Raw genomic sequence first — 12,405 nt, 5'->3', positions numbered from 1 at the left:
CGGCTCTGGCACCCAATCTTGGCTAAGCTCCTGAGGATCCATTCCTTCTGAACAGGATTCCTTTATGTTTATCCCACGCATATACAAGCAATTCCTCATTCTTCTCCCATTAGAATATTAGAAGAGTGCAGGAGAAACATTTTCATTGTTGCTTTGTTTGTATTTTGCTTTACGTGAGCACATTCTAACATAAATTAATTATTTTGAAGCTGACAGAGGCAGGTGGCATTTTATAGGCTATCCAATTTATTGCGGCATCAGCTTTCGAGGGCCAGAGCCACCACCCACAGGTGCCAACATCTGAAAATGATTGGAGTGCCAAACACAATTCAAATTATCCCCCCCATCTCAATACCTACTGTAGGAGTTTGCTCGAATATTGTGTTCAATTCTGGTCGCCACATCTCAAAAAAGATATAGTGGAATTAGAAAAGGTGAAGAGAAGGGCAATGAAAATGATAAAGGGGATGGGCCGACTTCCCTATGAGGAAAGGCAAAAGTGGCTAGGGCTCTTCAGCTTGGAGAAAAGACGACTGAGGGGAGATATGATAGAGGTCTATAAAATAATGAGTGGAGCTGAACGGGTAGATGTGAAGTGTCTGCTCACGCTTTCCAAAAATACTAGGACTAGGGGGCATGCGATGAAGCTGCAATGTAGTAAATTTAAAAAGAATCGGAGAAAATCTTTCTTCACGCAACGTGTAATTAAACTCTGGAATTCATTGCCAGAGAATGTGGTAAAGGCGGTTAGCTTAGCGGAGTTTAAAAGAGATTTGGACGGCTTCCTAAAGGAAAAGTCCATAGACCGTTATTAAATGGACTTGGGGAAAATCCACTATTTCTGGGATAAAGCAGTATAAAATGTTTTGTACATTTTTGGGATCTTGCCGGGTATCTGTGACCTGGATTGGCCACTGTTGGAAACAGGATGCTGGGCTCGATGGACCTTTGGTCTTTCCCAGTATGGCAATACTTATGTACTTATAATATTGGGGTTGCTCAGCACCCACTGGCACCCATAGAGCTAGCTCCTAGGTCCACATCACCAGACTCTGGTCTTTGAAAGTAAATTGATTGGTCTATAACAGGGGTTCTCAACCCAGTCCTCAGAACACACCATGCCAGTCTGATTTTCAAGATAGCCACCATGAATATGCATGAGATCAATTTGCATGCAATGCCTCCACTGTATCAAATTTATCTCATGCATATTCCTTGTGGGTATCCTGAAAGCATGACTGGCTTGGTGTGTCCCAAGGACTAAATTGAGAATTACTGGTCTAAAAATGGCCTCCTGCCTCCGTCGGTTTTGTTACGTCAGAGTAACACAGCTACCCCTTTTCGAGTTCTTAAGAAAAAATGTTGTGATATAGCTTATTTTGTTTTGTGTTAGCATATGATATTTGTACACTAAACTGAAACTGAAGGAAATGAGAATGTAAATCTATATGGGATTTCATATGTTTATCTGCAAGACCCTCTTACAGTGGTACCATGGTGGAATAAAGCCCATCATACCAGCCTTTAGCCAGTGGCGTTCCTAGGGGGGGGGGGGCGGTGGGTGTGGTCTGCCCTGGGTGCACGCTGCTGGGGGGGGGGTGCCGCGTGTGCCTGTCCTTCGTTCATTCCATGCTCCCTCTGCCTCGGAACAGGAAGTAACCTGTTCTGGGGCAGAGGGAGCACGAAACGAACGAAGGACAGGCGCGCGCGGCCCCCCCCCCACCGGCGTTCACCCGGGGGGGGGGGGGGTTTCTTTTGCGGGGGGTGTCCTTTCGCCAAGGGGGGGGATCGCGCTGCATCCAGGGGGGGCGCTGCACCCGGGGGGGGGGGTTCTTTTGCAGGGGGTGTCCTTTCGCCAAGGGGGGGGGGGATTGCGCTGCATCCAGGGGGGGCGCTGCACCCGGGGGGGGGGGGGATCTGCCCCGGGTGTCAGCCCCCCTAGGAACGCCACTGCCTCTAGCAAATTTGTGTTCATAACTGGCACATTTTCCCTCCAACTTGCTTCTTTTTGCCCTAGCTTTAAATGGTTTGTAAAGTAAAGCACTGAAAAACTAATATTCCTCTCAGTCAAACATATACTTCACATTTTAAATACTACAAGAAGCTTCATTTTTTTTTTCCCTTTCTAAGGGTAAATGTTAAGGATGTAAGGATTAAGGAACAACTTTCAAGAGGAAAATTAGTTTTAATAGTAATTTCCTTTCAGTAAAATACATAACTCATATGAATAAATTTCCTACTTACTTGTCCTTAGGATCTTCAAAACCCTGAAAGAGAGAAAAAACAAATGAGAGTTAGGCATCACCAGCTTTGTAAAAGAATGTCCCTGAATGGATTTTTTGGGGGAGAAGACAGCAGTTTTCTCTAGCTCCTTTGTGTGTCCAGCTCAGCTACAACTGACCAATATTGAGCTACAGTGCTACAGGCCTTCAAATGTAACTACCTGGAATTCCTCCCCCTCCCCCATTTATAATCTGCACTTGTTCCATGCACTGCAATAACGGTCTTTGCCATGGAGCCACAGGCTGCAGCTTTCGCTGAGCCTAGTACTTGTGCAACCTCAGTCTGGCCAGTAGGTGTCACCACAGAGCAATATCTGGGGCACACAACAGAAGATACATGCTGCCCTCAAGACATCATCCAGCTGCAGAGGAATGGAAAACCTGACCCGGGAAAGGAGCGCAATTCTTCCACACGGCAATGTGCAGAACCAAGCAAGCTAGCACTCTGAACTGGAATTTCTTTCCACGTCTTCAAAAGGGTAATTCTGTCACAGGGTGCCTGGGCCATGAGGTCGCATAGGCGAATGAATGTTTAACTTTATAAAATAGTTTCCCCATACGTTTTCTCAGAAAATTATACCTGCTCTGCAGCAGGTGCTTGAACAGATACATACATATTTTATAACATTTGTTTGTTTATTTGCTGTATTTTATGGATGTTAATTGTTGAAATTTTATTTTCTTGTTTTTATTATGTTTATTTGTACACTGCCAAGTACTATAGGATTATGCGGTTTATAATCCTAGCTTCATCCAACTTCACCCCCTAGGAACATCAACAAGTATACCACAGAAGTGTACATGCTATGGGTTGGCAGTACATATATTTATGTGTTTGCCACTAGGCAGTTTTATTAGTGTACTAGTAAAAAAAGCCCGTTTCAGAGCAAATGAAACGGGTGCTAGCAAGGTTTTCATGGCCAACACCCACCTCCCTCCCTCCCTGGCCAACCCCTTCGTTGTTCTGGCATTGCTCCGCCCCCAACGTCATGAGGTTTGACGCGAGGGCGGGGCCCGGAGCGATTTCCCACCCCCCCGCCTCCCTCCCTGCCAACCCCTTCGTTGTTCTGCCATTGCTCCGCCCTCAAGGGCAGGGCCCGGAGCGATTTCCCCCCCCGCCTCCCTGCCTCCCTCCCTGCCAACCCCTTCGTTGTTCTGCCATTGCTCCACCCTCGAAGGCGGGGCCTGGAGCGATTTTGGTGGCTTTACCACCACGAACCTTCGAACCTTTTTGAAGGAAGTCAGAGCTTGGCTTCACTGACGTCAGTGTCCTCAGAACGTTGAGGGTGAGTTTTATTATAGTAGATATTTCTATGCATAAAACACTATTTTCACTCAAAAAAGGCTTATAAAAAACCCTTTTACCCCCAAATTCAATAAACAGCACCCAAATCTGGGTGTGCAACTGGGCATACAGTAATAGCATAGGGCCAGCTACGAACATGAGCCCTTTTAGTAAGCTGTTTGTGGCACTAATGCACACCTAACACAGCACAAAATGGAATACTGTGGAATATAAGTGTACGCTAAGGACCTTTGGTCTTTTCCCAGCGTGGCAGTGCTTATGTGCTTATGCTAAATAATTTTTTGTATTTTAGGGGGTGTGCCAGGGACACAGAGTGGGTATTCCAATACTAACCAGTCAGCGCATCTACACTACCATGTGCCGGTCAGTGCACAGATAACCTGGGAGCCCTTACCACCTAAAAAACAGGTGACAGTAAGTGCTGCTGTGTTAATTTTTAAAAATGGCCACGCACTAATGGCAACATGAGTGCATGAGCAGACTTAGCTAAATAAACAACCCGAGTTCTTAGGGATATCAATAGTATTGTTTTCAAAATTGAAGATGATATTGTGATGTACTTTTTTCTTAGATCTCTATAGTCTGACACCACGGACCCTGAGGCAGGGATCGAAACTTGGGCCTGAAGTCGGGCCGTGGGAGGTGTTAGTTCTCGACTGAAAACTTTCTTTGAGATAAGTGCATATTCTTTGAACCACTTAGTAATATTACACGGTTATTGTGAGCACAGAAGCCTTTTTGGAAGCGCAAAAGCTCTATTTATTAGGAGGTTTTCTGCCCGTGATGATTCAGTGGATCTCCCTTATGTTGATATATTCAACGATGGAATTCTTTCTGTTTATTTGAGGCTTTTTCTTCCATTATATAAAAAGAGTCTTTTTGTCACAATCATATTATTGTGGATATCGTTATTGTTGGGTAACATGAGTGCATGGCCATTAATGTGAACAATCTAAAATTGGGATTTTTATGGCCACAGTAAAAATGGCCCTAGCGTTTGGGAAAGATTCACGTCAGGGTGTGCTAAGGCCTATTTCTACCGCAGCTTAGTGAAAGAACTCCATAATTAACTAATTGGCACTAAATTGGCAAATAATTGGTAATAAATACCAATAATTGTGGTTAAACACTAATTGGCACCAAATTGGCTATTCTGTACGACACAGACTGTGGGCCCCTTTTACTAAGTGGCACTAAGCCCAATGCGGGCTTAACGTTCGCTATACAGGAAGCACTGCTGGGCTACCGCAGCAACCTGGCGGTACTTCCCACCCCTAGTGCGCTGTCATTTCCTGGCGGTAATCGGGCAGTGCCGCGCGCTGCCTAGTTACTGCCGGGTTAGCACGGGAGCACTTACTGCCACCTCAATAGGTGGCGGTAAGGGCTCCCCCCAAAATGGTCGCACAGTAAGTCTTTTACTTGCCACACAGCCATTTCCTGCAGGAAAGAGAGACTTCCCTTTTACCCGCTGCGGTAAAAGGGTGCCTCAGCATGTGTGAAAAACACATGTGGATGACAGTGCAGGCCCCCTTTTGCCGCAGCTTGGTAAAAGGAGCACTTATGTTCGTATTCCATAAACAGCGCACCTAACTTCTCTTTCGTGCTAATGCAAAGGAGGCATCAATGTGGGAGGGGCGAGTGAGAGGGATGGGCATGTTGGGGCGACTCCTACACACGTTTTATAAAATAGTTACATTTATGCGTCCAACTGCTCATTTTAGACACCAGCAATAGACATAGGGGCTGATATTCAGAATGCGGGGAGGGAGCCTGGCTAACTCCCACAGTCGGTGATCAGCCAGGATATTCAATGCCGGGCCATTTCCAGTGACAAGCATTGAATATCCGGTTTATTTTTAGGTGGTTTAAAGTTAACCATCTAAGTCGATATTCAAAGGTAGTCGGTTATCTTTAAACTGGCTATAGATAAACCAGCTATTTAAGCGGCCCAAATGTGGCTACTTACAATAGCCAAATATGAATTGAATTTTGGGGGATAACCAGCTATATCGCACCATATAGCTGTTTTTCTCCTAGGCGATAACCGGGAATACTCACCGGGGGATAAACCCCTGCTGAATATCGCCGGATAGACGTTTAAGTGCCATTTAACCGGCCAGGTTGCTGTTCCTAGCCAGTTAAATGGTTCTGAATATCGGGGGGATAGTGTAAGTGGTCACGTCTAAAGTTTAGCACGTAACTGTGAACTTGCACTAGTACTAAATCTGCCAATACAGAATACTAACTTAGCGCCTGACTTTTAGCAACCTACATAGAATTTACCCCAATGTGTATGCACTTCTTATAAAGGGTGACGCAAAGACTGGGCATCCAAATAGCAGATGAAATTTAATGTGAACAAATGCAAGGTGATGCTCATTGGAAAGAATAATCCAAATCATAGTTACCTGATGTTAGGGTCCACCTTGGGGGTCAGCAACCAAGAAAAAGATCTAGGTGTTGTTGTAGATAATATGCTGAAATCTTCTGCTCAATGTGCGGTGGCGGCCAAAAATGCAAACAGGATGCTAGGAATTATTAGGAAGGGATGGTGAATAAGACCTTCCGAAAATACAATAATGCCTCTGTATCGTTCCATGGTGCGACCTCACCTTGAGTACTGTGTTCAGTTCTGGTCGCCATATCTCAAAAATGATATAGCGGAATTAGAAAAGGTTCAAAGAAGAGCGACTAAAATGATAAAGGGGATGGAACTCCATTCATATGAGGAAAGGCTGAAAAGGTTGGGGCTCTTCAGCTTGGAAAAGAGATGGCTAAGGGGAGATATGTTTGAGGTCTACAAAATCCTGAGTGGTGTAGAACAAGCAGAAGTAAACTGATTTTTTTTCCTGGTTCCAAAAGTACAAAGACTAGGGGACACTCAAGGAAGTTACAGGAAATACTTTAAAAAGAAATAGAAGGAAATATTTTTTTTCACTCAACGAATAGTTAACCTCTGGAACTCTTTGCCAAAGGATGTAATAATAGCGGTTCAAAAAAGGTTTGGACAAGTTCCTGGAGGAAAAGTCCATAGTCTGCTATTGAGACAGACATGGGGAAGCAACTGCTTGCCCCCACAGCATGAAATGTTGCCATGATATGTGTTTCTGCCACGTACTTGTGTCCTGTCTTGGCCACTGCTGGAAACAGGATACTGGGCTAGATGGACCATTGGTCTGACCCAGTATAGTTACTCTTATGTTCCTAAGGTCTGGGTAAACAATGCTATTTGTTACATTCAGTCACAGAACATGGGCATTACCCTGTGATTTTAATAGCATGAACTAACGGGATAATATTCAATGTGGTTTAAGGGGGCAGGAAAGGCTCCTGCCCACTTAAGGTAGGCTGAGTGAACCATCCACCAATATTTGCTGGCACTTAACTGGCTAGTGCTGCTGAAAATCGGTTCTAATTACCCAGGCACAATCTGGGGAATTCTAGGGGCACAGCAGGAAAATATGCAGGCACTTGCAATATTCAGTGACTGGGCAGACAGAGCTGCACAAAAAAGCAGTCCTATTTTTGCACGGTTAATTATGCAGGTACCAGTACTGAATATCAGACAGCACCTGCGTGATTTCTGCGTCCGCTGATACCCCCACACATAACCCCAGCATTGAATACCTGGGTGTAATTTAGGTCTAATTAGGAAAGGAATGGAAAACAAAGATGAGGTCGTTATAATGCCTTTGTACCGCTCCTCGAATACTGTCTGCAATTCTGGTCACCGCATCTCAAAAAGATGGAATTAGAAAAGGTACAGAGAAGGGCAATGAAAATGATAAACGGGATGGGACAACTTCCCTATGAGTAGAGGCTAAAGCAGCTAGGGCTCTTCGGCTTGGAGAAAAAACGGCTGAGGGGAGATATGATAGAGGTCTATAAAATAACGAGTGGAGTGGAACGTGTAGACGTGCATCGCTTGTTTATTCTTTCCAAAAATACTAGGATTAGCGGGCACGCAATGAAGCTATAAAGCAGTAAACGAATCAGAGAATTTTTTTTCTTCACTCAACATGTAATTAAACTCAAGAATTCGTTGCCAGAGAATGTAGTAAAAGCAGTTAGCTTAGCGGGGTTTAAAAAAGATTTCGAAGGCTTCCTAAAGGAAAAGTCCATAGACCATTATTAAAATGGACTTGGGGAAAATCCACTGCTTATTTCTAGGATAAGCAGCATAAAATGTATTGTACTTTTTTGGGATCTTGCTAGGTACTTGTGACCTGGATTGGCCACTGTTGGAAACAGGACGCTGGGCTGGACCTTCAGTCTGTCCCAGTATGGCAATACTTATGTACTTATGTACCTACTCCCCTCTGTCCTCCCTAATCCCTGCTGAGTTTTTTAGCCTCCACTGTTCTCCATCTAATCCCCAAATCCCCACTCTTCTATCCTACCTAATCCCTTAGTCATCACTCAAAATCCCACCCAAACCTTGAGTCCTGTCCCCCCCACCTCCATTCCTAATACTTAGCCAATGTTTTCTGGTCTTCTACCCAGTCTTAGTCTAATTATGAATTCCTGCTCTCCCACATCCCTATGACCTCAGATCTGTCCTGCCTCTTTTTCCCCCTTTCTAGGCATCCACTGCCCCTATTGTTTCTCCCATAGCTTTCACTTTTTTCACCATAACTTCCTCTCGTTCCCTATGGTCCTGTCCTTGCTTCTCCGCCATCACAGAATCTGTCCTCCTCTTCCCCCAGCGTCAGCCTTCAGCTCCTTTCTCCCAGTCCCTAACTCCAGCTCCCCTATCCCAGTCTTCAGCATCAGCTTCTAGCTCTCTCCTCCCAGTCCCTGTCCTCAGCATTAATCTCCAAACCCCAGCCTCCAGACCCCTTTTCCCTGCCCCTCAGCCCCAGCGTAAGTATCCAGCCTCTTATCCCCTGCTCCAGTTCCAGCATGAGCCCCAAACCCTCACTCCCTTGCTCCAGCTCTTACCTGCCCCAGTACTGATCTCTAGCCTCCAGTCACCAGCTCCAGCATCAGCCCACAACCCACCGCTCCAGCTCCAACTCCAGCACCACTGTGGACAAAGAGGCAGAGGCATATTTTTCCATCCTATAGCTGTGCTGCTTCTCTTCCTAGGACTGCAGTGCCTGGCAAGTTTGAAACATGAAGAGGCACTTCCTGTTTCTTGTGAGAAACAGGAAGTGCTTCCTCTGTGTTGCCAGGTGGGCGGTTTTACCGCCCAATTGGGCGGTTTTCCGTGACCCGCCGCGGGAAATTTTTGCCCGTGGCGGGTCGCGGTTTTTTGGGCTTCTTTTTTTCTTTTGGGCGGTTTTCAGGCGGTTTTCTCGGCCGCGGGGGGTGGGGTTAGTGACATTTTGGACGGGGTTAGTGGCGTTCTGGGCGGGGCCAATGACGAGGGAGGTGGGGCCGGTGACGGGGAGGCGGGGCCGATGACGGCGGGGGCGGGGTTGATGACGGCGGGGGCGGGGTGATGACGCGGGGGTGGGGGTGTCAGGGGCGGGGTTTGAGTTTGGGCGGGTTTTGGGCTGTTTTTAGGCTGGATTGGGTGGGAAAAAAAATTTCCACCTGGTAACCCTGAGTCCTCTCCAGAGTTGCCAGGTGGGCGATTTTACCGCCCAATTGGGCGGTTTTCCGTGACCCACCGCGGGAAATTTTTGCCCGTGGCGGGTCGCGGTTTTTTGGGCTTCTTTTTTTTCTTTTCCGCGGTTTTTCGGGTGGTTTTTTCGGCCGCGGGGGGCGGAGTTAGTGACGTTTTGGGCAGGGTTAGTGACGTTCTGGGCGGGGCTGGTGACGGGGGAGGCGGGGCCGATGATGGCGGGGGCGGGGTTGATGACGGCGGGGGCGGGGGTGATGGCGCGGGGGTGGGGGTGTCAGGGGCGGGGTTTGAGTTTGGGCGGGTTTTGGGCTGTTTTTAGGCTGGATTGGGTGGGAAAAAAATTTTCCACCTGGCAACCCTCTCACATTTTGTCAAATCTGTAAGGCAGCCTGAGGAGGAAGAGGCGCAGGACAGTGGCAGGAGGGCATGATCCGATGAGGGCAGCTTTTGGTTCACCCCTTAAGCTGGCTCTGCATGGAGCATAGCATGCCATACTAGTCATCATGGCTGCAGTACATTTACCTGGAAGCAAGAATTGGTCTCACAATTTTGTTTTTAAAGGGAAATCTTATGCTGGAAATTAAAAAAAAAATGCACCTGTCGTGTCTAAACACTTCATCTAATCAAATCCCACACAAACTAACCATAAATAGAGGATGTGATTTTCCAGTGTCTCACTATATATTTCTTTTTTTTTTTTATTCCCAATTCAAAGGCATATGATCCTCAAGGATTCTGAGAACTTTATCATCACTACTTTTAAATATTTGTATTTACTTTTATTAGATTTTTCTTTTCTGAGTGCAGGTCAGTACAACCTTAATATGCAACATAACCAAAAAACAAGGTTTCCATGACAATGAACATATGAAACTCAAAACTGAGCGATCACACTCTCTCTTAAAATAAGATTCCAAAAGAACATACCAGAAGCCTTTCTCTTCCAGGAGAATTTAACATCTTCACATTCATTAATATATCACACTTAAACTGAAATTCTTCATTCTCACACAATTCAAACTTGTAAAGATTATTACTGGCTCCAAACATCCACCTTCTCTTTTCTACTGAATATCATTGTCTGCGGCTAGATTAATTTTTATCAAGTATGTCCTGCTGTTTTCAGAGTTTTTCAATAGCTACACTATGGTCTATCTTTTCCAGGGCTTAATTTGAAGACAAATAGGAAGCGGAAGCATGGACTATGGGTAAAGGGGGCAGGCCAGGACCGGGTGTGAGCTGTCACTCTCGAAATAAACTATAAATGCCCTCTTTCATACACACATACATGAACATACTCTTCTCCTTATCCTCATGACGTACTGGGGGGCAATGAGGAGGAGAAGGGTGAAACAGTTACATAAAAGACAATGACATATAAACACTGACATGGTCTACTCGTCTGCCCTTCCTCTATATCCTCTAGCCTCAGCTCTCAAGTCTCAACCCCCAATCCCTGCTTCCCCTCCCCCATAATGGTCATTAATTCCCCCTCCCTTGAAAACTGCCCTCTCCAGCAACTCTCCTCCTTTCTCACCCTGTCTAGTATCTAGAATCACCTGTTTTCACTCTGCCCTGTGAGATGAGGCGGACTGATTGCAGTGCCTGTTTCCTTCAGCCTCCTCAGATGTGTGGGGGGTGGGGGGGGATCCTTCAAATCAAAAGAAGAGCTCCTTTTTGCCTTCTCCAAGGCAGAGGGCAAAGGGAGCAGCACCACATGTTCACTTCACTCTCCTCTCTCCATCCCATCCCCCTACAATCACACATCTCACTCACACCCCATAGGACCCTCAACTCCCCTCTCTTTCTCTGTCTCTCCTCACATCCCTCCCCTCTCAACTCCCAGCCCCTTCAATCAATTCGCTCACTCTCCTGTCCCCCTCCCCCAATACATCCACAGGGTGCAACTATAGCTTGGTACTGTCATGCCAAGAAGCCAGCGCAATAAACAGCAATGGAGTCAGGAAGCTGACATACAATTCTGGTGGGGAAACTGTGAAAAATCAAGGCCTCCTCAAGTCTGTGGGGAAACTGTGAAAAATCAAGTCAATGTGGCTGCTCCTATCTAAGGATAAACAAGAGAACAAAAAGGGGAATGACCAGACAAGTACCAACTTAGGCATATTTATTAAAAATCTACTACTACTTAACATTTCTAGAGCGCTACTAGGGTGACGCAGCGCTGTACAAATTAATAACTAAGGGCGGTCCCTGCTCAGAAGAGCTTACAATCTAAAGGACGAAATGTCAAGTTGGGGTAGTCTAGTTTTCCTGAATAGAGGTGTTGTGATTAGGTGCCGAAAGCGACATTGAAGAGGTGGGCTTTGAGCAATGATTTGAAGATGGGTAGGGAGGGGGCCTGGCGTATGGGCTCAGGGAGTTTATTCTAAGCATGGGGTGAGGCGAGGCAGAAAGGGCGGAGCCTAGAGTTGGCAGTGGTGGAGAAGGGTACTGAAAGGAGGGATTTGTCTTGAGAGCGGAGGTTACGGTAGGGACGTAAGGGGAGATGAGGGTAGAGAGGTAAGGAGGGGCTGCAGATCGAGTGCATTTGTAGGTTAGTAGGAGAAGCTTGAACTGTATGCGGTGTCTGATCGGAAGCCAGTGAAGTGACTTGAGGAGAGGGGTGATATGAGTATATCGGTCAAGGCAGAAGATAAGACGTGCGGCAGAGTTCTGGATGGACTGAAGGGGGGATAGGTGGCTAAGTGGGAGGCCGGTGAGGAGTAGGTTGCAGTAGTCCAAGCGAGAGGTAGTGAGAGAGTGGATGAGGGTTCGGGTGGTGTGCTCAGAGAGGAAGGGGCGAATTTTGCTAATGTTGTAGAGGAAGAAGCGACAGGTCTTGGCTATCTGCTGGATATGCGAAGAGAAGGAGAGGGAGGAGTCGAAGATGACACCGAGGTTGCGGGCAGATGAGACGGCGATGATGAGGGTGTTATCAACTGAGATAGAGAGTGAAGGGAGAGGAGAAGTGGGTTTGGTTGGGAAAACAATAAGTTCAGTCTTGGTCATGTTCAGTTTCAGGTGGCGGTTGGACATCCAGGCAGCAATGTCGGATAAACAGGCCGATACTTTGGCCTGGGTTTCCGCAGTGATGTCTGGTGTGGAGAGATACAGCTGGGTGTCATCAGCATAAAGATGATAGTGAAAACCATGAGATGAGATCAGAGAGCCTAAGGAAGAGGTGTAGATTGAAAAAAGGAGGGGCCCAAGGACAGATCCCTGAGGAACTCCAACAGAGAGCGGGATAG

At 46.5% G+C, this 12,405-nt stretch overlaps 1 protein-coding gene across 1 annotated transcript in view; it reads right to left on the bottom strand.

The window, feature by feature from the left end:
- The window catches only part of LOC115474650 (adenylate cyclase type 5-like), a 542,557-nt gene that overhangs the window by 174,021 nt on the left and 356,131 nt on the right, over window positions 1–12,405 (bottom strand). The window contains exon 9 of the mRNA XM_030210240.1: window positions 2,245–2,267. Coding sequence (XP_030066100.1) covers window positions 2,245–2,267 — 23 coding nt within the window. The remainder of the gene's footprint in view (window positions 1–2,244; window positions 2,268–12,405) is intronic.

The sequence above is a fragment of the Microcaecilia unicolor genome, chromosome 7 (assembly GCF_901765095.1).
Source record: "Microcaecilia unicolor chromosome 7, aMicUni1.1, whole genome shotgun sequence".
In the NCBI taxonomy this organism is placed as follows: domain Eukaryota; kingdom Metazoa; phylum Chordata; class Amphibia; order Gymnophiona; family Siphonopidae; genus Microcaecilia; species Microcaecilia unicolor.
Note: the sequence above shows the minus strand (reverse complement) of the source record. Positions and strands in the feature narration are given on the sequence as shown.